At 42.2% G+C, this 22,143-nt stretch overlaps 1 protein-coding gene across 1 annotated transcript in view; it reads left to right on the top strand.

The window, feature by feature from the left end:
- tenm1 (teneurin transmembrane protein 1) overlaps positions 1-22,143 on the top strand; it is a 169,650-nt gene that overhangs the window by 83,587 nt on the left and 63,920 nt on the right. The window contains exons 7-14 of the mRNA XM_044040050.1: positions 6,942-7,144; positions 9,121-9,328; positions 14,029-14,130; positions 16,502-16,696; positions 18,684-18,884; positions 20,388-20,573; positions 20,730-20,759; positions 20,879-21,025. Of these exons, the coding sequence (XP_043895985.1) occupies positions 6,942-7,144; positions 9,121-9,328; positions 14,029-14,130; positions 16,502-16,696; positions 18,684-18,884; positions 20,388-20,573; positions 20,730-20,759; positions 20,879-21,025 (1,272 nt within the window). The remainder of the gene's footprint in view (positions 1-6,941; positions 7,145-9,120; positions 9,329-14,028; positions 14,131-16,501; positions 16,697-18,683; positions 18,885-20,387; positions 20,574-20,729; positions 20,760-20,878; positions 21,026-22,143) is intronic.

The raw sequence follows: 22,143 nt of genomic DNA, 5'->3' as shown, positions 1-22,143 counted from the left end.
CATAAAAGCGGGCGCATAAAGATAGCTGAGGAGAATGATTGGAGGATAGTTATCAGTTTCTGCTTGCTTTGAAATAAACTGATGACACAGTAGGGAGAGATGAAACACACTTGCTGGAATGATTGGAAGGTAGTAATCCTCGCGTATTCTTGTTCATGTATTTTTAGTGTTGTTGTTTTTATGTCAACTTCAGTGCCATAAAGATAGACTCTCCGTTTGATTTGCTGGCTCTGTGCTGGAATCAGGCGCAGAAGCAGCAGGATTTTCAAATCTACCTCCTTAAGGATCTTTCAGCCAGACACTAGATACTAATTGACACGTTGTCATCTGTGTAAGGCTAGTCTTATTAAACTGTGCACCCTGTGTTTTATGTTCTTTGTGCAAACTCTCCTGCAGGTTTGAGAGATCACCAGGAGCACTGCTTAGTTCTCCACACATAAAAGACTCTCATTAGTTCTACATTCTTCCCGTGATTATCAACCTCGGAGTGATGTGCACACACTAGCACCTCTCTCTTTTCTCTGTTTTTACAAGTGGACATGCATGCATATAAACATGCACACACACACGCAAGCCCTTAAAAGGAGCGAGGACCAGCCAAAGTGTCCTGTAAGGTTTACGCAATGTATCGGTCCTCACAAAGCCACTAATACAAGAACACACACACATACACACAGGTTCAGGCAGCTCTCCTTTTAAGGACACTGCATTGACGACCTTTCACTCCCTAACCTTAACCAAAACCTTAAACTAACCACAATTCAAATATTAGTCTCTTAAACCTATTACACGGTCAGTTTTTTTATGCCAGAAAAGATAAAGAGGTTACAAATACAAGTATACACACACACACACACAGCGAGAGAGAGAGAGAGAGAGAGAGATATTCCTTTGGTGTAGATGAAAGTAGAAATGCCAAGAGATGAACATTTCTGTCATTGGAATCCTTCCTTGATGAAGTACAGCAGAGTTTGGGAATAATATTTCACTCAACATGGAACAAGGAATATATTAATGATGTGTAATCATAGAAACTGACAGAGTAGAGGGCCATATTGCCTCATTATAATGTGAAGATGATGAAATGTGGGGGTTGTGCAATGCCATCTGAGCCCGTGTGATTATTAGTATAAACCACTGTATAAAAGAAGAGTTAGTGCTGGATTGTTTTCACTCAGTCTGATAGTATGGTTGGAAAATGGTATGTAGATGGATGGAATGTGACACAGACAGAGAGAAGGGCTCTTAAAGAGCACATCAATATTCTAGACTGCGTGCAGAGCGAGTGGAACAGAGGGAGGCAGTGTGCGTTTGTGCAGAAGTGTAAGAAAGTGTGTATATTGTATGTACCTACAGTATGTGGGAGCAGTGTGTGTGTGTGACTGTGTGTGGCAGAGAAGAGTGTTCATATGCGTTAGTGCTTGTGCATGTGTGCAAATGCTGATGAACGGGTTCCTATTACACTGGTCTCATTGATTTTCTCACGCTGGGATACAATCTCACACACATGCACTGACACACATACAGAGCATATAGATCATTTAGTGAACCCCTCTGCTTGAGCGCCTCAAGTCCAGAAAGCTCAGCAGCAGCAGCAGCAGCAGCAGCAGCAGCAGCATCAGCAGCAGCATCACGGCCGTGTGTTATTCTGCTGGCATCCAAAACGTCTCGTTCAAATGTTGCCGAGGAGATTAAATGTGATTTTTCAAGCCGCAACCTTCGAGGAACTGACGACACCGTTCATCAAAGGTTATGCTGTGTGTATCCAATTAATGTTGTGTATTTTCAATATCAGACGACTCTAATTCATAAATGCAAATTACAAGTAACATTTCCCTCAAACGCTCAAGTCAGGAAAATTAGGTTGCAAATAATACACATGTAAACTTTGTTTTATTGGTCGTCTTACTTGCGTGTGATATGTTCCTCTATTTTAAATCACACACAAAATAAAACAAAAATGAAAGAAATAATTAAAAAGGAACAAGCAGCAATGTTACACAAGGTTGCTTTTTAAAAAAAATAAATAAATTCTGTTAATCCTCTGTTATACCAATAATACCAGATCATCCACCAACAGCCAAGCAAGCAGCAATTAAAACTTGCAGTAAAACAACGTCCATTATGACGGTGCAGTCCACACACACCGCGGTCATGATATGGGAGTCAGCAAATCAAACGTTTAGATTTGAGTTTCTTCTTCGTAAATCCCTCACACACGAGTACACTGTTATCATCGTGACTATTGATCGTCTATGCTCTAAAGGTTTTCATTTACAAAGCTGAAATACAGGAAATTAAAAGGTGACAGCCACTGTACAATAATAATGTTAAAAACATGATGGGAATGTGAACTTTAAATGTCCTCATGTAGAATTGTGTTGTCTCCTCATCCCTCCACACAGATTGACTGTTTCAGCTCGCGTTGTTCTGTGTGTTTTTGTCCCTCGTCAGCAGGGAACATTTAATGTTTTTTTTTTAAAGCCTTCGTTTCAAACACTCAGCATCCACAGAAGCAAAAGGAAAGATAAGGATCAGGCTCACAGACGAAACATGTGAAGGACAAAACAAAAAGCTGTCTGACAGCAGAAACACCTGATTAGTTATGTGAGTTAAATAAAGCAGATATTTGCTTTATTACAGTGCTTCCTTCACTGCCTTGGGTTACATAAATATAAACTGTTAAGGGAGTTAAAAAAAAAAGAAGTATGGATTCATGTCTAGATTAAAATAAGCAGCATGAATATCGACCAAGTCCCTTTTCCCTCCTTCCAGTCCTCTACCCAATCTAAATTAGCACATGCTGAGAAGAGAGCAATAAAAAGCCTCACAAGTGCTTTCTCCATGTGTCAATTTATATAATACATATTACACCTGTAACAATGTAAGTGCGCTCGAAGTGACATGGACTGAATGAGTTTGTGAACAGTCAGACATGTCTGTCACGGACGTAGCCGGGGGCCCGATGGTAGAAGGTGACGGCGAGAGAGTAATGGAAGGCCCTGAGGCCAAGAGCATTATCTTCTCCTGACTCTGACTGACACTCATTAGGCTGCACAGTGGAGAGAAGAGGCTGAAAGCTTATTAAGCCACCTGCTCAAAAGGCCCTTAATTGAATCCAAGTAATTATAGGGACCTTGCCCATTGTGATATTTTTATTCATCCTGCGGCAAACTCAATCTCTTTTGCATTTGGAACACTATTAATGTTGTCTGAACCAATGTGCGGTTCACGCACAGGCCTGTGTTTCAGTATCGACACACACACACACACACACACAGTCCCCCCAGACATGTCCCATCACCAAGGCCCGGGCTGCACTTTCAGTGTGTTCTCTGCTTTATTACAAGCTAAAGGATAATAACATTAATTGCAAAGACAGTTTCGTTCTGTTGAAAATAGATTACAGGTGTAATTGTTTTACCTGAATAACCCGTAGGCAAGGAAAATTAATTAGACCTTGTATTCCAAGTCCTAATGTAGCTCATCTCCTTCTTTGGCCCGGTGCACTCACATACTAGACACACCATAGACATAAAAACAGATGGTCAGCCAAACTCACTCAAACTACGTGAACACACAGGTTCTAAGCAGGATGGAGGTTTGTGCTAGTCATTGAAAAAACGGGACAAGTCAAGATTGCAAATGTAAGCCAATCTAAAGTCCAGATGTCCTGGAGCAAAGAAACCTTTCAAGGACTAATTTAAAACACGGAACATTGTCGTCTGGACTGTGGGTGAATATGGTCAGTGAGGGCATTAGCAGAGTTACGTGTAGACCATGTTGCCGCACTGCTGTAATTGGGTGAGGCGGCATGATTATTATACCGTACAGTGTGTTGGTTATGAGCACAGCTGCCCACTAGGCAAGTTGTGCTTAATGGCAGACATGAACGAGCCATGCAACACTTTGATCGCTCTCTTTAAAACGAGCTAAACATTTGAAAGAAACCTTAACACATTTTCTGCTTACAGCTTGCTTCCCCTGCCAACTAATGATGGAAAGCACAAGAGGAGATTCAAGCCATTTATTTTTATTTTCATTAAGTAACTGATAGCAAGTGTGAATTTCAAGCTGCTTTTCCCTTATTAATGCCCCCAGATAACAAGGTGTGAAGGAATCTTACCTCTTTCTCCACAGTGGCTTTTTTAAAGTGCATTTTCCTTCTGCCTGCCTAATAGGAAGAAACAGAGATGTGAAGGATATTTCCAAAAAGTGGTTTCAGGTTTTGTGCTGAGATACAGTACATTGGGCCACAGTGTTAGTGGAACACAATGATTGACAGCAGTAATCTGAGCAGCTTGGGAGGCCTGGAGCAGCCATGTGATCCATGTGTTTCTGCAGGTCTCCCAAAACACAGTAATCCCTCTTTCTACCACAGTGGCAATATTATTCCACTCTGGTATTCTACTCTCTAGACTGAAGAAGAGAGAGAGAGAGAGAGAGAGAGTTTTTTTTTTTTACTTTCTTGCATTAGAAGCTGTAACTTGATGCAACCAACCCCTCTTTGGTCACGGTCCTCTCATCTTTCCTCTTCCTTCTCCTTTTTCCATCCTCTTTTCTTCAAGACCCCCACCGCCCCCATGTCTCTCAACCCACTGCCCATCCTCACACATGGCCTAAGCGCTGCTTTCTGTCCCCGTGTTGCATCAGACTGCAAAAGGCGCCATTCAGTAATTAGCATCAAAAAGACGTCTATGCTCATATACCAGCCAGTCTGCCAGTCAGCCGCTCACCGGCCCGCCTGCACGCCTGTCTGCCCGCCAGTGTGCTGCCAACTGCCATGCCCTATTCATGTCCAATTCATCTAGTGTTGAATAAAAGGCAGCTTTCCTTGGGACATCCATCCCTCCACTGGCCTTTATATTTTGTGGCGTGGCATTAGCATTTAAAGGAAAATACGGCTGAGGCACATTCAGGCAGGATTGCTTGAATGTCTACCTTAGTTCTGCCACGCGTTCTGCCTTTATTCTGATTGGTAGTGCTTTCATAGGAAGGTGCAGGAATAATTTATGTTTCTCTATTTTCTTTTTCACTACAAACTATTTTTAAACTCTCTTTTTTTGGTTTTGTTTTTCTCTCTCTTCTCACATCTCAGTCTAGTTCATTCACTTCATTTATTTATCAAACATCTTTTTCAATCCCATCGTCGACAGACGCAAAATATTAAGGAGATCGTAGATAAAATGGCTTTGTTAGGATGATGTTTGACATTTTTTGAGGGTAGATGTTAATTGAAGAACTATTTAAAAGAGCGCTAATGACTGTTGAGCTGTATTTGCTGGATGAGTTGGTATAAGTTCATGACCTTTGCTTTTTAACATAAAACTGTGTAATTGAAGATGAGGAGATTAGAAAAAGCAGTAGGTGCAAGCAAACCACAGTGATTTAGGTAAAAGGTTTGATGACTGTATCCATTCACACTTATCATTAATGAATCCCACATCTCCCTTTAAATGTGTCTCTGCTTTCTAGTCAATATCTAAAAAGACTAAGGGTCCACAGCCATGCTACCAACTCTATGAAAATGTAATTGGGCTCATTGGTGCTTTGAGCCAAATGCTAATAGCAGTGTGGTAACATTTTTATTATTATTATAATAACCTTTATTTAATCAGAAAAGCCCCATTGAGATTAAAAATCTCTTTTACAAGAGGATCCTGGCCAAGACAGGCAGCAGCACGTTCGTTATGGTTACAGGCAGACAAAAGGACGATAACAAAATCACAGTAACATTTATATAGGCATAATATATCGTTATGTTCATAAAACATAAATACAAATAAAAAATGATGTGTTGTCTAAATATACACCATACGATATCCACCAATAAAACATCTACAGCCAGATTCACGTGAATCCAAGTTCATTTTGAAAACTGGGAGACCAGCTCTTTAAAATGTGGCTGTTTTTCTAAATTGCTCTAAGCTGATGGAGTCCAACAGGATGTTTTCTGAAACATTACAAAAAAACAGGAAAAAACCCATTAACCATCAAGTAGTTGATGAGCAATTTTTTTTTTTCAAAGTCAAGGGGTAGAGCGACCAGTGCTACAACAGACCAACCACCGTGACAAAGAAAATAGGAGCTCCACGGGCCGGCACTCTCTGCCTCCGTACCTCTGTGACAGAACATGTGATATACGGCCGCTAGCCTGTAGGTGTGCGTGCCGTCGCCATAATGGAGTGGTAAAGCTGTTGGCATTATAGATTGAGAGCGAGCAGCCTCGTCCATGAATCTGCCCCTAACTGTTCTTCTGCCTTTGTGGCCATAACGATCGGCTGGCTCCCCTCTGTCACCATATTTCCTCCATCTTAGTTTAGAAGCAGAGATATATTTCTCCATAAAGGCAGACACAAAGAGAGCACGAAAGCCATTCCTGCTCCGCTTCACAAAAGACCTCGGCCTGCTCGTTGATAAAGGCTTATGGAGAGGAGAGGAGCTGATGGCCAGGGACTGCTGGAAAGACCCATTCTCTTCACACACAAAGACCAGCTCTCACTCAGGACACTATCTGTGTGTGTGTGCGTGTGCCCTCTACACTTTTTGTCATCAACCTCTCTGTGTTTCCTTTCAAACTCACACTAACACGTACACACTCTTTCTGTCTTGTTAGGAGATGCTAATATAGCTCACGACAAAGCCCCTGTAGACGGCTCCCAGACAAAACACTTCCTTTCTAAAGCAGTTCATTTTCATGCCGAGTCTATCCAGAGGATTGCCAAAGCAGGGTCTCTTGAAAAGCGAGATTTTTCCCCAGCACTCAGTCATTCCTGATGTCTATTCAGTCTCCCTTCATTAGCGCGGCTGCTGATCACACTAATGTTTGACGACATCAACTTGGTTATTAATTGCTCCCTCTGACACTGAATAGAACTCCCTGTCGACCTTGATAAGTCAGTGACTTAGCGATATCACCTGTCCGTGCTTTCTGCCCGCAGAGAAGTGGGTGCGAGGCCGAGCCATCGACCGCGGCGAGGTCGACGTCGGTACCCAGCAGAGCCAGGCAATCCCACCAGGACTTTTCTGGAGGTTTCATATGACCGTGCACCATCCAACCTACATCAAGTTCAACCTCTCGCTCTCACACAATGCTCTTCTGGGGATCTACGGACGCAGGAACATACCACCTACACACACTCAGGTAAAGGAGGCTCCTGTTGTAGCATGCTGTTTATCCAGATGGGCTTATTTGCTTCAGCTACTCCAGGTCACATCCACACTAATGCACCGCTTTTGCTGCTTGCTGTGGCCTTTCATCTACGCTAATGCAGTGTTTTTCAACTGTGGCCTTGCATTATACACCCCAGAGGATGAATATCCTCATGCATATTCTCCATTTTGCCAAGGGTTATTTAAATTTTTTAAATTTTATTAGGTAGAAAAATTATTAATTCAAAGCTGCAGTGCATAACTTTTGTTGCTGCAAATGTTGTTATTCTGACTCTATTTGATTTTTGTGAGCAGAAACAATGCAAATGTAACATAAAAGTATGTTATTTATGTCGCATTATTTGTTAATCTGTCATAGCACTATGTTTATGTTGCCCTTGGTCTGCTTTGACATAAAAGGAGTCGCTACCTGTGTGCAGTGCAGGAATGTTGCCATGCAACACAGGATCTAAGCACATCTACACTGAGAAACGGAGAGAATTGTGTGTTGAGCTGTTGGGTTTAATCAGCATCGTATGTACTTATTTCACAATGGTATTAATGTAACAGACATTTGTCTGTATTTGAATGTATGATATTTTTAAAAACGTGTACAAATCCATCTTGTGCTCTTTCACTAACTCTGAAGTGTGCAGTTTTCCCAGCATGCTCACTTTCACCAAATCTGAAAATTAGAACTGGTTTATTGCAGATTCACTTTTGGTCAGTGACGATAACGATTTGTCGAGTAAAGTAACAACTTATCTAATTGTTGACAAATCTCACTTTCTCCACTCACAAGTCAGGGCTTCAGTTAAGCAGGAAAAAAAACAACTGCTTGTAAACCTTATGACTCATTGTTAAATATGAGTGAAGCCGGACACAATACAGGTGTCAGTAAAGTGTATTTATGCTTGATCGACATCCCAGCAGTCTGCTTGTTTAACAGATAGCATTTATGAGCCATGAACAAATCACTGTTTTATACTTGTTCTGACAACAGTAGCAGCAAATATGCAAATAAGAACAATTAAATTTTGAGTTCAGTGGTGTTAAAATGCAGGGTAAATGATGATGGCAACAGAGGTTTTACTTGCTGAGACTTGACAGATAAACAAGACTGATTTTACCAGGTGTTCACTGAGGTACAAAATGTACTTGCCACCTAAAAACCATTTTTTTTTTCCAATTGGACAGAGAAGCCACAAAGCGTGGATGCAAAAGTCTTTTGTTTTTTTTACAAGGGAAAGGCCATCTCTGTTTTACTCCACTGAACCACTCCCACAAACAATACACACACACACACATGCAATCTGCAGAGCAGTGTGAAGCACACATAGTTGTCTCCTTTTTAACATCAGTGCACCCCTGCACTCGCCTGCATGAAGAGGACTAATTAGCTGTTTTTGACACTAGTGTGACACACAGCCCTCAGGGGGAATAAACCTCAGCGAGTGCTTGCTAGTTCAAGGAGGTCTGAGGATGAGGAGGAAAGGAGAGAGAGGCAAGAGTGTCGAGGGAAGTTAAGGAGGGTGAAGGAAAAAAAAGCGCAGAAAGGTTGAGAGAGATCAAATAACAGTCTGGTGCATTTGAAAACCTGGGTGGTAAAGTCTGCCCATACTATTAGCAGCACATGGAGTTATCTAACCGACTGCTGCGGAGCTTGTCTGCTGGTGGACTGAGCTGTCATGGATAACGATTTCCCTTCCATTCTTTGCGTTAATGTTGTGCAGATACCCGCATACTTTACAATGCTATTCCCCAACTATTTGTATGTAGGCAGTGTTCCAATCACATCCAATTGCCAGTTTCACAATGTTCACGCAGCAGCAGCAGCAGCAGCAGCAGCAGCCACACTCCACTGCACAATGTTTGGCTTTCAAATTTCCATCGCATTTATGCAGGATTTGTGAGTTCCGTCCCGCTCCTTCCACCTGAATGTAATTGTTGTTTTGTGATTGTTTTCAGTTCGACTTTGTGAAACTGCTGGATGGAAAGGCGCTGCCTAGATCCTTGACTGATCCCGTCTCAACTGCCAAAGCTCCCAAAGGCCTGCTGCTGAGTGGCCTCCAAGAAACAGGCTTCATCGAGTACATGGACCCCGGCACCTGGCACCTCGCTTTGTACAATGATGGACGCAACCTGGAGCAAGTGTTGCTCCACAGCAGTCCTATAGGTGAGGGAAATGAGTCCAGTTCAATGAATGTAGTTCTCCTGAAGCCTTTAGAGGTAACACCTGTCTTCCTTTTGTATTTATTTCATTTAGTTAAGAATATCTGGCCAAGATCGCTCACCAAAACAGAACAAATCAAAAGAACACATTTAAAATTGACCACAAATACCCAACACTAAGTCCAGCGTAGGAATAGCAATTACACTTTGCAGTTACACAGTTTTTCGTCAGTGTTTTGAACTCACTCAGGGAGACAAAGTCATTAAGTTTTAATGTGTTCTGAAGGTTATTCCATGACCAGGGAGCAGCATAAGTGAACGCCGCTCGACGGTGTTCAGCGAAAACAATCAGTCATATAAAATGTATTTGTGTAGCAGCTTTTGTACAAATGAGTGCAAATTCAAAGTGCTCCACTGAAGATTGAGTAGATATCAGTGCTCGCGCCTCAGGGTCTCTTCACCCTCTTGTCCCTTTTCCCCTTCCATCTGTTGACGTGCAGAAAACATAACTGTGAAAAGTGTTTATATGAGACTCACTGACATTTGAGTGAAACTTTTCCTCCAATGAGAGTGAGCTTAGCTTGGCAAGAGACAGCTGCTGGAAAGGGGAGGACAGCTCCTGTAGTAATGACAGGGTTTGCTAACTGTAGCTCATTGCTATGACACACATGGATGCCAGTGTAAATTGAAGGATGTGAATAATGCAAGAGTATGTGGCTGAATATAGACAAGTGGGTAATTACCAGGGCAGTTTCCTCACTCCCACTTTGTCCAATGGTCCTTAAGAAAATACAGTGTTCAAATAGGGGGAAAAAAAGTATTTGGAATTCTAGTAGCGCAATCACATTAGGGCGAGGGCTGGGGTGCAATTACAAAGCATACAGTATGTTATAATCACATATATTTGTAGAAGTACTAAGTACTCCAGGGAATTATTTGTTTTTTGTTCCTATTGATCTTAAATGGTTCCTGCATTATGTTTTTTTTTTTTTTCCTTTCTTGTTTTGTATTCAGTAAATAACCAGGATTCTCACTCTCCTTAATTTAAATCATGTGTGTATAAGAAAACGTGTGTCCATACAGAGCTTTGTAGTTATTAATCATTGTACAGGAGACATCTTTTGTTATTGTATTGACAGCATCTTTTATTTAACAACTGGCAGCACGTAACCACAAAACAGACTTTATTACAGAGCTGTCAAACACGTGTTGACACATGTGCTGTCTTAAAAGTCTGGGAAACACCACACCTATTTTGAGTCAAACATTTTGGAGCCAAACGTGAAACAGCAGCCTGTGCGAAAAGTTAACTTTCCCATTTTCTCATTTTTCTCAGTGTCATGAATAATCAAAAACAAATGTAATCACAACAGATGGCCTCAGAATAGCAGCTTTTAGTCTGCTAAGGTTTTTCTGAAGGCCATCGGAAGTTTTTAATGAAGTGATGCAGCTTGAAAGAGGAAAATGTTATTAATGGGTCCGTGTCAAAGTTCGTTTCACTGCCCATTTACACCCCTAACGAGGGTTACGGACAGACACTGCTTTGTTTCGGAGGCAGAAAATCCAAGCCGTCGAGCTACAGTACAATAAATTCTAATAAGAGACAGTGCTGGAGACTCACAGTGGCGCTTTGTGGGGAGATGAGGGGGAAATGAGATGATCTCTGTCGGGAAATTGAGCTGTTCCGCAGCGAATAGTAACTAGATACAACAAAGAAAGTATAAATAAGAGAATAGCAGAGGACCATCATAAAATAAATAAATAAAATAAATGCATCAAATAAAGTAAAATCAATATCGTATAGAGTATAAAAAGGAAGAAAATATGACAGCGCAATGAAAACAATACATGAACAAGTGCACAAAACTGGGCCTGTTTCACAACCGGGGGAGCATCCTGTATGTAAACCAGGTTGTCGTGTTTGTGATTGTATGAGGCAGAAAAACACTGTCACTGACAATTGCAGTAATGATCAGCTTGATTAAAGTAAAAAGAGCGTTCAAAGCTTGTATGTTTGGTCAGCTGCTATCTCTCTCACGTATCGTCAGAAGAGCTGTCATCTGTTCAAATGCACACACATACGGACACGGACACACACAGGTTTGCTTTGCACAGATATTCTTAGACCACTGCATTGACTTCCATTCATTTGGACAGCCTAAAACAAAGTGTTAGGCCTAATCTTAACCACAAATACATAATTCCTAACCCTTACCTTAACCAGTTCCTCAGAAACCAGAGGTTTTGGTCTCTATGACGACTATACTGGTCCTGACAAAGTCAGTGTTTAAACCAGAGGAGGTCCTGAAGAGGTAACACTCTCTCGCGCACACACAGATCTCAGTTACATCTTTATGATGCTGCTGAGTAAGACAGAAAATTGGCGGCACATTGCTGATATACAATACACACTGTAATATATGGTTATGTGCGTACAGTCATTTCTCAGTGATTGTCACTGTCGGGCATAAATAGGTCACATACAAGAGCTGGGTGAAAGGAAAGAATATCATCATTATATGTATGCCGATTCAATTTTTAATCTTTTTTTTTTTTTCATTTTGTCACAGCAGATGTTGGTAAAAACCTTTTTTTATTCACCTCCGCCACTGTTGCCAGGTTTTACCTGTGATCTTCAAAAGCACCAGCTTAATGATTTCTGCCATTTTGCCACCTCCACTGCAGCCTCATCTCCTTTGATTCTGTTCCTGTACCCAGGCAGAGCTGTGCTTCCTCTATAGCACTATTAATTATGCATATTTCTATAATTCAGCTGTCATTTCATGCCATCTTGAACGGTATATTTCTTACTCAATGGCCAACAAACTATGAAGAGGTTTCATGGATATATCAGGAAGGTTTCTTTTGTTTTACACATGTAGAATAAACAGAAATGCTGTTTGAGTGGCTACTACATGTACATATTTCCAGTTCGCTGAGCAGCCATTTCTTTTCAGTTCATAAAGGCCAAGGGTCATAAAGCATGGCTCAAAGTTTACAGCCTCATAAAGTACAATTGGAATGCTTATTTGACCAATCAGATCACTTGGCTGGAAGCACTCATTTTTATAATAGCATTTAACTGCAATAACTTATGGCATGAGTGATTTCTAACTGGAAAGGCTTTAGTCGGTGGAAAGAGCTGAGTGGGTGACACACACACACACACACACACACACACTATATAGTGTAACAAATAAAGGCATGGCTCTATTGCTCTTCATATATTACCTGTTAATTGCCTGCAGATTTTTATAGTTAAGACATCGACCTGAAAAATGCAGAGCTTATATCACCGTGACAGCTCAATGAGCGTTCTGATGGATTCCTCACATCCCCGATGTGAGTGTAATGTTTTGTTCATTGTAGCTGCCAGATACCACGCTTGCATTTGTTAGTCGTTGTTGTTTTGTTGTTGTTGTTTTTTTTCCACGGACGGGAACGAGACACTCATGGGAAAAGGTTTGTGAGTTCACCTTACTGTGTAGGAGAGAAGATGATTGCCACTCCTTCACTCCATCAGTGTGACGATGACAGGTGATGGAGGTGAAAATTACTTTGGTTTCTGTAGTGATGCGCCGCTATGGAGGATAACGCTGTGCTGCCGGCTACTGGCAGGGCCTCTCTCATTAGCATTTGTCACACGTGCCTCAAGGCGCGTATCACATAATAACTTTGTGTGCATGTTTGTAAATGTGTGTGTACGTGTGTGTTCACCCAAGCCATGAGACTGACAGATTTGTCATCCATGCTCCCCGAACAGAGCGTGCCAGGGGACTGCAGTGGTTTGACTCTGCAGCTGATGTCTGTACGGAGGAGCCGAGCAGGACAGCACAGGGTCAAATAAAGGATGACATTCCTGACATCCATTTTAATTACTCTATCTAGCTCAGATAAAGCTCCGCCGGGCGCAAGACAGCCAGTAGCACGGCTCAGATCCCTAACTCTGCCAGCCAAGATTCTTGTGTGCTCACGACTCAGGAATCTTGCATTTCCAGCAGAGCCGACAGAGCTCAGCAGGTTTATATAATGCTCTAAAAGCATAAATGTGCGCCCTCCTCTAAATCTGTCTTTCTCCACACTGTCTGTAGTCAGAGAATGAGATCGGACATGATGGACATATCACTGGCAGAGAAGGAGACGGCAACGCGGCTAATTGCAGTTTGATGGCAAAAAAAAGGATGAAACGCTGAAAGTCTACAGAAGGATATGATAAAACAGTCATATCTAGATGAGACAAAGTGCGAGTAGAACAAGCATCGCATTGATCCTGAGACAGTGCAGCTACTGTAATGACACAGTATCAACCATTCTCCACTAACTTGTGCACTCACAATGTCAGATTTTATGTTGTTCAATTGTGTTCCGAAGTGCGCCCTTGTAAACAGTTTGTTTATTAAGCCTTGATGTTTGTAAATTTGCACACAGTGTGTTTCCAACCTGTAATGCAGTATAATGTGCTTAGTGCTACTGAGTGTAAGTGAGTGCTTGGCCATTCCCCAGAGAGTGATAGCAGCTGGATCAGACTAATCTAATATAGCCCCAGTGTCTGGGGAGCCATCCATTGCTTATCAGATCTCTCATTCAATAACAGAGGGCCATGCCAGTTTATGGAGTTACATGTGGAATATTTTCAAGTTGTTTTTTTTCTGTCTCTCTCTCTGTCCGTTTGTTTCTGATTCGTGAATGTCTGTGGTTCTGCAGACTCAATGGACGGTTGCGCCACAGACTGTAATGGAAATGGAGAGTGTGTGGCCGGACACTGCCACTGTTTTGCTGGATTCTTGGGTCCTGACTGTGCCAAAGGTAATAAATCAAGAAATATACACAGTGTTTTTGTTTTCCTTTATTTGTAATATAGATCACTTAATACAACTTATTTATTTACTTATTAACTTTCTGTGGGGGCTACAAGTAATACTCAACCTGAAGTTTGGGTATTGGTGCATGTGCAGGCGAGTATTCGCTAGCTTTATGGATTATTAAGCATCTAGTGCAGATATTTATAGCTTTGCTTTAATTGTCCTTGAGACGTGTCTAGAAATGGAGTCCACCTGTGGCTAACTGAACTGATTGGACAAAGTTTCCAAAGGTTATACACAATTCACACAGCATATCAGGATGAAAATCAACCCATTAAATCCAAGGTATGAAACCATTTCTAAAGCTCTGAGTGTTCCCTGGAGCATGGTGGCCTCAATCATTGTGAAATGGAGGGCGTTTGAAACCACCGCTCTTCGTCCTACAGTTGGGAGTCCAGCCAAAGTAAATAGGCGAGAAACAATCCTTGGCCAGGTCAACAAAAACCCAGTGGTCACTAATAGAGCTTCAGGATCCCTCTGGTGAGATGGTAGAACTTGGTCTTGTCCATATGAGACTGTGAATGGACCAGCCAACATGGAAACAGGGGGATGAAGAATTTTACATAACTGTGAACATACGTAAAAATGACTCAGATCTTAGGTAAGAACATATTGAGGAATCACAGCTTTGTGCCTCGGATGTTTGTGTGCGTGGTTTAGGTTCAATGAAGCTCAGCGAAGAGAGAAGAAAAACCCTCAGCAAGACAATGCTGAAATGTCTTCGGTCCAAGATACTGTCCTTGTCCTTGAGTCATTCATCCAAATCATAGACATACTTTCACAGACAATGACCCCAAAGCACATCTGTGGAGAGAACTGAAAATGAGTTTAGACGATCTGTTAAAAAGAACAGGCTATATGCCCAAACACAGATGTTCACAGATGTTCTACACAATCACCCAAGAAGATCCATTTTTTTGTTTAGTTACTTCCAAAGTCCTGAGTTCAGGGTCTAAATGTTTTGTCAATTAGAGATTTTGGATTTTTAAAACATGTTTCACTTTGTCATAATGGAATACTCTTCACCCTCTACAATGTGTTATTAATTAATAGCTGATTGAAGATAATTCCATCATTTAATTAAAGCTATATTGTATTTTTCAACATCAGAACTTGAACTTTCAGGTCAATTGTTTTAATTAAATTTTTGTTTTTTGTACAATTAAAACATGTGGCCCCAATCTAAGTACAGTGCCTAAAACCCACCATTTCCTGCACAAAGGTTTCACATGAAAAACCTTTCAGTGGCTCACTGGACTCCCCCCATTATTTCCTCTACTTTTTAAATGTGAAACCTCTGCAGGAGGTTTTGAGTTTCAACGACAACACATTTAGCAAAGCTTGAGAATTAGCAGAGTTGAAGAAACCAAAATTAATGAGCTTCATTTCCATCGCTCTTCCCTAGTGGTTTCTCTCCGCCACTTCATCATGTGCACTCTGTTCTCTCTCCTCTGTCCCTCTCTACTTTGTAATACAACCGTGGTTGCATCTGTCTCATTGTGTAAAAACAGGTGATGTGATATCACACCCGGTGATTTATTTACGCTCATTATTTATTCATACTTGCTTCTCATTTTTTCTAATTTTCCTTTTCCCATTTTCGCAGTGCAGAGTGTTAGAATTAACAAAGGATCAAACACGCACATGCCCACATGCATGAATGCACCGAGTCTTTTGAATTAGCCCTGTAAAAAAAAAAAGACATTGGTTCTGGATCATCTTTCGACTGCATTTGAAGTCTCATGCTGCCATCGCTTCCCCCGCTGTAATGAGGAGGAGGGGTGTAACTCTCAGGGCATCATCAGACACTCAGAGACTTTATTGTACCTTGCTGTCATTACGTTAACCACAGCTCTCCATCTATGCGTGGAGATCGCTCTGCTTTCCACACTCGTGCTATAAACCCCTAATGCTCTCTTTCCTAATCTTCAGTTTTCACGATTGTTTTCACGGCCTGTTCAAAGCGAATGAGGTGACATTGGGGGGGATTTTCTACCATTTCTGGGTTGCCGTGGTAGCCAGGCTCAGGTGGTGCTTGAGTAAATTGAAACAGCATGAGGGATATGCTGGAGATTTTATACGTGTGTGTGTGTGTGCGTGAGAGAGGGAGAAGCGAGAGGAAAAGAGGGAGACAAAGGCTGCTTGAGGATTTGCTGAATCCGCGCTGCAGCTGAGATAAGAGAGCGTAGCCCCACTCACGGTAGGTTACTGCGGTCTACCAGCTAATATACTGCAGAACAGTGTGTGTGTGTGTGTGTGTTTGCATGTGTGTACTTCTGAGTGTGTGGGTGTAATCTTTGTTTGTCCCGTTGCAGACTCGTGCCCCGTGCTGTGCAGCGGCAACGGCGTTTATGAAAAAGGGAGGTGTGTGTGCCTGACGGGGTGGAAGGGGGCAGAGTGTAATGTGGAGGAAGGTCAGTGTATCGACCCCACCTGCTCCAACCACGGCTCCTGCATCCAGGGAATATGCATATGCAGTCCTGCCTACAAAGGGGTGAACTGTGAACAAGGTAAGATGTTATACAGCAGAGACACACACCTCTGAGAGTCACACCAGTATAAATGCTCCACTTTTTATTATAGTAATGGTGTCCATTCATCCATTAATAATTGATCCCCATATTGCATGTTTTTGGACTGTGGGAGGAAAACCAGAACCCAGAGAAAACCCACGCACACACGGCGAGAACATGCAAACTCCAAACAGAAAGGGCCTTTGTTCCAACCAGGTCGCAAACCCGGGTCTTCTTGACCCTGAGATGAGACCACATGACAAAATTGAAGAAGATCCCACATAGTTATTAAATAAAATGTAACATTTCACACCAGCACGTTCCAGTTCAGACTGTAGTTCCTGAATTAACACCAGTTAAGCAGAACAAAAGTTCCACAGCCCGTCATCATCAGTGGCGGGTGAAACATGGCAGATCAAGTTTTCCTTTGGTTAATTCAGAAAATGAAACCCCCTAATCACCACTAACATTTTTCGTGCTCGTGTATGAGCGATAACAGAGAGACTCATCTTCAATCCATTCTGCGTACACCAGTGTCAGTTCAGTTTCACAAAACACTTGAAACAAAATCAAAAAGCAGTCAAGTTTGTCAGTCAGTAAACAATAAATGCAGCATTTGCATCAAATGTTTTCAAATAATTGCATCGTGTATAAACCCTGCTCACTGCTGGTACTGACTCGCATCTCAGCTAATCTGATCATAAATGGAGAGGTTTAAGTGCTTAGGTTCACACCTGGCATTAGAATGCATCCCCACGCCTTGTCTCCAGTGACTACTTGTGATCAGATCTCATTTACTTCGCTCTCTATGTAAATAAACAGATACATCGCGGCTCTTTGCAGAGACCAAAAGTGTTTTTCTTCTTAGCCACGATGTCTTTGATGGACAAGGCTGTTAGTCAGTCAGTCAGTCAGTGAAAATGATCTTTCACCAAAAGCAAACACAACTCTGTGAAACACTGCAGTATTTCCACAGCAGACGCTCCCTTTGTCCATGTGAACGACACAAAAGCAAAAGCGAGACACTTACCTACTGTTACAGACGGGCACTGCTCACAGCCAATACAGCATGTCTTTTCATGGCACAAATTTACCAAAACAACAAAAATATCAGAGCTCCTGTCGCGTACAGCTAATTTGGTACCTCCAAGGCCACATTATCTGTTCTGTTAATATCACCCTTGGTTGTAAAAGGTTGTTAATTAAACCCTATCAGAAATATAAGAGAGCAAAATGGTGTTGGTGATGGTTTTAATCGTTTTGGATGGACCAACCACTGTCTGACTAGTGGTCATTTTCGGGTGATTTGTATTTATCTTTTTATCTTTGTTTATGTGCCAGTGTCGTGACAACATTTTAAATGTACTGTTTCTATTTGTCAAATCATCTGCTTGTAAAGCCACGTAACAAATGATCAAAAACAAACACACTTAGAACTCTCATGATGTTACACTTGAACATAAGTTGATGACACAGCTGTCCTATAGACCGCCCTGCTGTTGTCCCCACTATCTGGGCCTATAGAGACTGAGTCAGGTGTTTGACCTTGAGCAGCAGGGTGGAGCAGAGCTAAACTGAGCTGAGCTGAGCCGAGCTATGCTGAGCTTTGGCTCAGTGCTCAGAGCTGTAATTACACTCACTAACGTGGTGTAGTGCTGACCACACACACACACACACACACACACACAATCAAGCCATTTCACCCCTTATCAAAGCCTCAGTTCTAAGTGTCCTATGAAGTGTAATGTTGTGGAACAGAAACAGGGATTGTAGCTAGGGTGGTTAACTCCTGGATGGGATGCAAAGAACACTGCTTTCATACTCGGTGAACTGATGATTATAATGAGACAGCCCCTCCTCCTCCCCCACAACTCCCCTGCTCCCCACACACACACACACTTTCACTTCCTCCCATGCCACCCTTTCACTCCCTCCCCTCACCTCTGACTCATTATTGCTTCTCCGTTTGTAATCCTCTCTGCAGTGGACTGCATAGACCCTCAGTGTGGCGGACACGGCGTGTGTGTCCGCGGCGAGTGTGTGTGCTCAGCAGGCTGGGCAGGAGTGAGCTGTGACGAACAGCTGCCAGCCTGTCAAGAACAGTGTTCGGGACATGGCACCTATCTCCCCGAGTCAGACACCTGCGCCTGCCAGCCCAACTGGACGGGACCAGACTGCTACACTGGTACGACCTGAGGATTACTATTCATGCTCACAGGAAAAAAGAGAATTACAACTGCACATTACTCGTAGCTCGCATGGTCTTGCCAGATACTAGTTCCTGGGGATTTGATTGGCATGAGGCTGAAATCTTGCATTGTCTTCACGCCGTAAATGAGATTTCCCCTCATGACACACACCCAAACCCCACCCCAACACAACCACTCAGTTGACTGAGCATCTATTCTATGGCACACTAAGTAAAAATTCATTTTACTGTGATGCAACTTTAGTTTTCCAGCTTTCTCATGCTTGTTTCATATCTATTTACCTGTATGGTCATTCTAAAATCGTAATTATAGCCAACAACAAATTAGTTTGACCCGAGTCTTGTTTAAAAGACTTAAAAGATTTAAAAGAAAAGTCCTAAATTATAAAGTGCAGAATTCTGTGGTGCACAGTAAGAAAAGTGTCCTTGTCCTTGCAGCGTAAGCTGTCAGAGAAGAAAATAGCTACCGCAAGACTGACTTTCCTCTGTCCCCTCCACTCTTACTCAGTGCTGGTTTGTGGAAGTATGCTTTACCATGCACCCCAATGATTTAAAGGCATTTGGCATGAGCTCCCACTCTCAGGTGCGTGCATGCCATATTACAGTGATATATCCCATGATAATGATAGACCGTGGCTGAATATCTGAGATGTGTTGGTCTCTCTCTACCTGCTGGGCTTTCACTCAAAAGGACTAAGGCATTCTACATCCTGGTCTTGTTGAAGCATAGCTAAGCTAATGTAATTCTAATAGAGAGCTGAAAACCCGAACTTTAATCCACTTTTTCCTCCCTCTCCATGCTATGTATATTTAAATTGAAATAACTTTTTTACAGCAGCTGGATAAGTAGTCTTTGTGTGCCTCAAGCACTTTGCTCTCTTTACTGATGGATGAGGCTTTGCCTCTGTGCATTAGATGGTGAGCGGGGCACAGAAAAGGGAATGGACAGGGATAAAAAGGAGCAAAGACTTTTAAAGGGATGTTGCAAGAGAGAGGGAGGGAAAAGAGAAACCTGACAGAGATGGAGAGATGAAGGAAAAAGAAAGGGTATTAACACGCTCACCAAATCTGATCAAAATATCATTGGCCTAATAGAGTCCCTGTAGTTTGAATATGCAGTGCAAATACTAATCATGTGTCTGTTATTATGAGTCTATTCACTCTACTTTTCCTACAGGGAGCTCAGCTATTAGAGGTGGGAAAATTGTGTATTGTGAGAAAATACACAGTATTAGTTTTTGAGGTTATCATCCTCTTCTATTGCTTCGCTTTTTCTCACACAAATCCAATGGCTCACCCCCAATTCAGAATTTAAAAACTTTTTTTTTCCTTCTCTCAGTCTCCCCTGTGGCTCCTTTTTACCTTTTCTTTTCTTTCAAAGCTCAATGCCTCCATCTGTTCCCCTCCCTCTCGTTCTCTCTTCCTCTCACACATCCTCGCTTTTCTTCTCACGTATGTCCCCGCCCACTTGTTTGGCAGAATTGTGCCCAGTGCCATGTGGCAGCCACGGTGTTTGCTCAGAGGGCCAGTGCCAGTGTGAGGAGGGCTGGATTGGCGCTGCGTGTGACCAGCGAGCATGCCATCCTCGCTGCGAAGAACACGGCCAATGCCATGACGGGACCTGCATCTGCCAGCCCGGTTGGGAGGGAGAGCACTGTAACATTGGTGGGCTGTGTGTGTGTGTGTGTGTGTGTGTGTGTGTGTATGAGTGTTTAATTTGTCCTTGTGATATTTTGATATATGATTACATGGGTAATTAAAGCTTTTTCTCTTGTTGGAATAATTTCCATTTACACCCAACTCTCACATATTCCTCCACAGTTACTCATGACTTGGACGTAGTAGTGAAAGGTAATTTATCTTAATTCAGGATATAAATTTCAACTTTTGCTTCTCTAATATGCGTACAAATACCAAAAATGTCTCTCTCTCTCTCTGCACGTGTGTGTGTGTGCGACACACCTCCTCAGATGGCTGTCCAGGGTTGTGCAGTGGGCATGGACGCTGTACCCTGGAGCAGAGCGGTTGGCGTTGCGTCTGCCAGGCCGGATGGAGTGGGCCTGGATGCAGCGTTGTCATGGAAACTGACTGCAGTGATGGAACAGACAATGACGGAGGTGACACTCCAACATCATCTATCATTTTCTGTCTCTTTTTCTCTTTCTTACCTCTGTCACTTATGTCTTTCTGGCAGATTGTCCATTCCATTCTATTACTTCCCCTGTTTGTCCTGCCAAAAACATCTGCCTTGCTGTTCTTCCCCCTTCTGTCCCCTCTGTTGTCCCAGTCCTGCTGAGTCTCCTGGTGGACATTATTTTATGGAATATGTATTAGATTGTGTTAGTGTGAGCACATGCATATTGTATGTGCAAGTGTTTTTGTCGGGTGTTCCTCTTGTCACAGTCAAATGTCTCATATGCATATCACCTGCTGGGATAAAAGGCTCCCAGAGAAAATGTTCAAAAGTTTAAACACAGCAAACCCTACTGAACAGATTTCTGCTTTATTAGGTCTGAGGTGTGCGATGACAGATGAGAGCTACAGTACGTGTCACTCTGCCTCAGAGCTGTTTTCTCTCCTCAGGTGTAGAAAGGAACATCTTTGCAGTAGCAGGGGCACAGCTCATTACAACCATTTCCTCTCACTTTCAGTTTCATCTACAGCTATCTGCAGCGCATAACAGGTTTTAAAATATTGTGCAATATTGCAGTGCTTTCAACTGTCCCCATTTGCACTGAAACGCCATCAAATACCCATTATGGGCATGTCTGTTAAACTAGTGCAGTAATTCATCATTCACTGGAAGCAAGGTAGTATCATATTTGTTTGGAGGAAAAGCCTCTTTTGTATATTTTGTCTGTGCAGTGTTGCGCTTGGATGCTCCTGCATGAATGTGAAGGGGCCAATGCTCAAATTTTGCATCGTGCATTAATATTCACAAACGAAACATATCCACTTCAATTTGCACTTTCTACACTGCGCACAATTGACTGGGCTTAGTATGAAATGAACCTCCCACACCTGAACAAATACATGTACACATTAGCGCTTCACAATAACAGAAATGAATGAAGTTGTGCACATTGTGATGACAATATATATATAATATATAATAACATACATAAACAAATACACACAAAGCTGTTTGTTTTCATATGTATTGATAGACAGAAAATATGGCACATTTAAATGCAACAATAAAATACAATTCATTCAAGTTAAAGTGTCAAGTAAA

Source organism: Solea senegalensis, linkage group LG12 (assembly GCF_019176455.1).
Source record: "Solea senegalensis isolate Sse05_10M linkage group LG12, IFAPA_SoseM_1, whole genome shotgun sequence".
In the NCBI taxonomy this organism is placed as follows: domain Eukaryota; kingdom Metazoa; phylum Chordata; class Actinopteri; order Pleuronectiformes; family Soleidae; genus Solea; species Solea senegalensis.
Note: the sequence above shows the minus strand (reverse complement) of the source record. Positions and strands in the feature narration are given on the sequence as shown.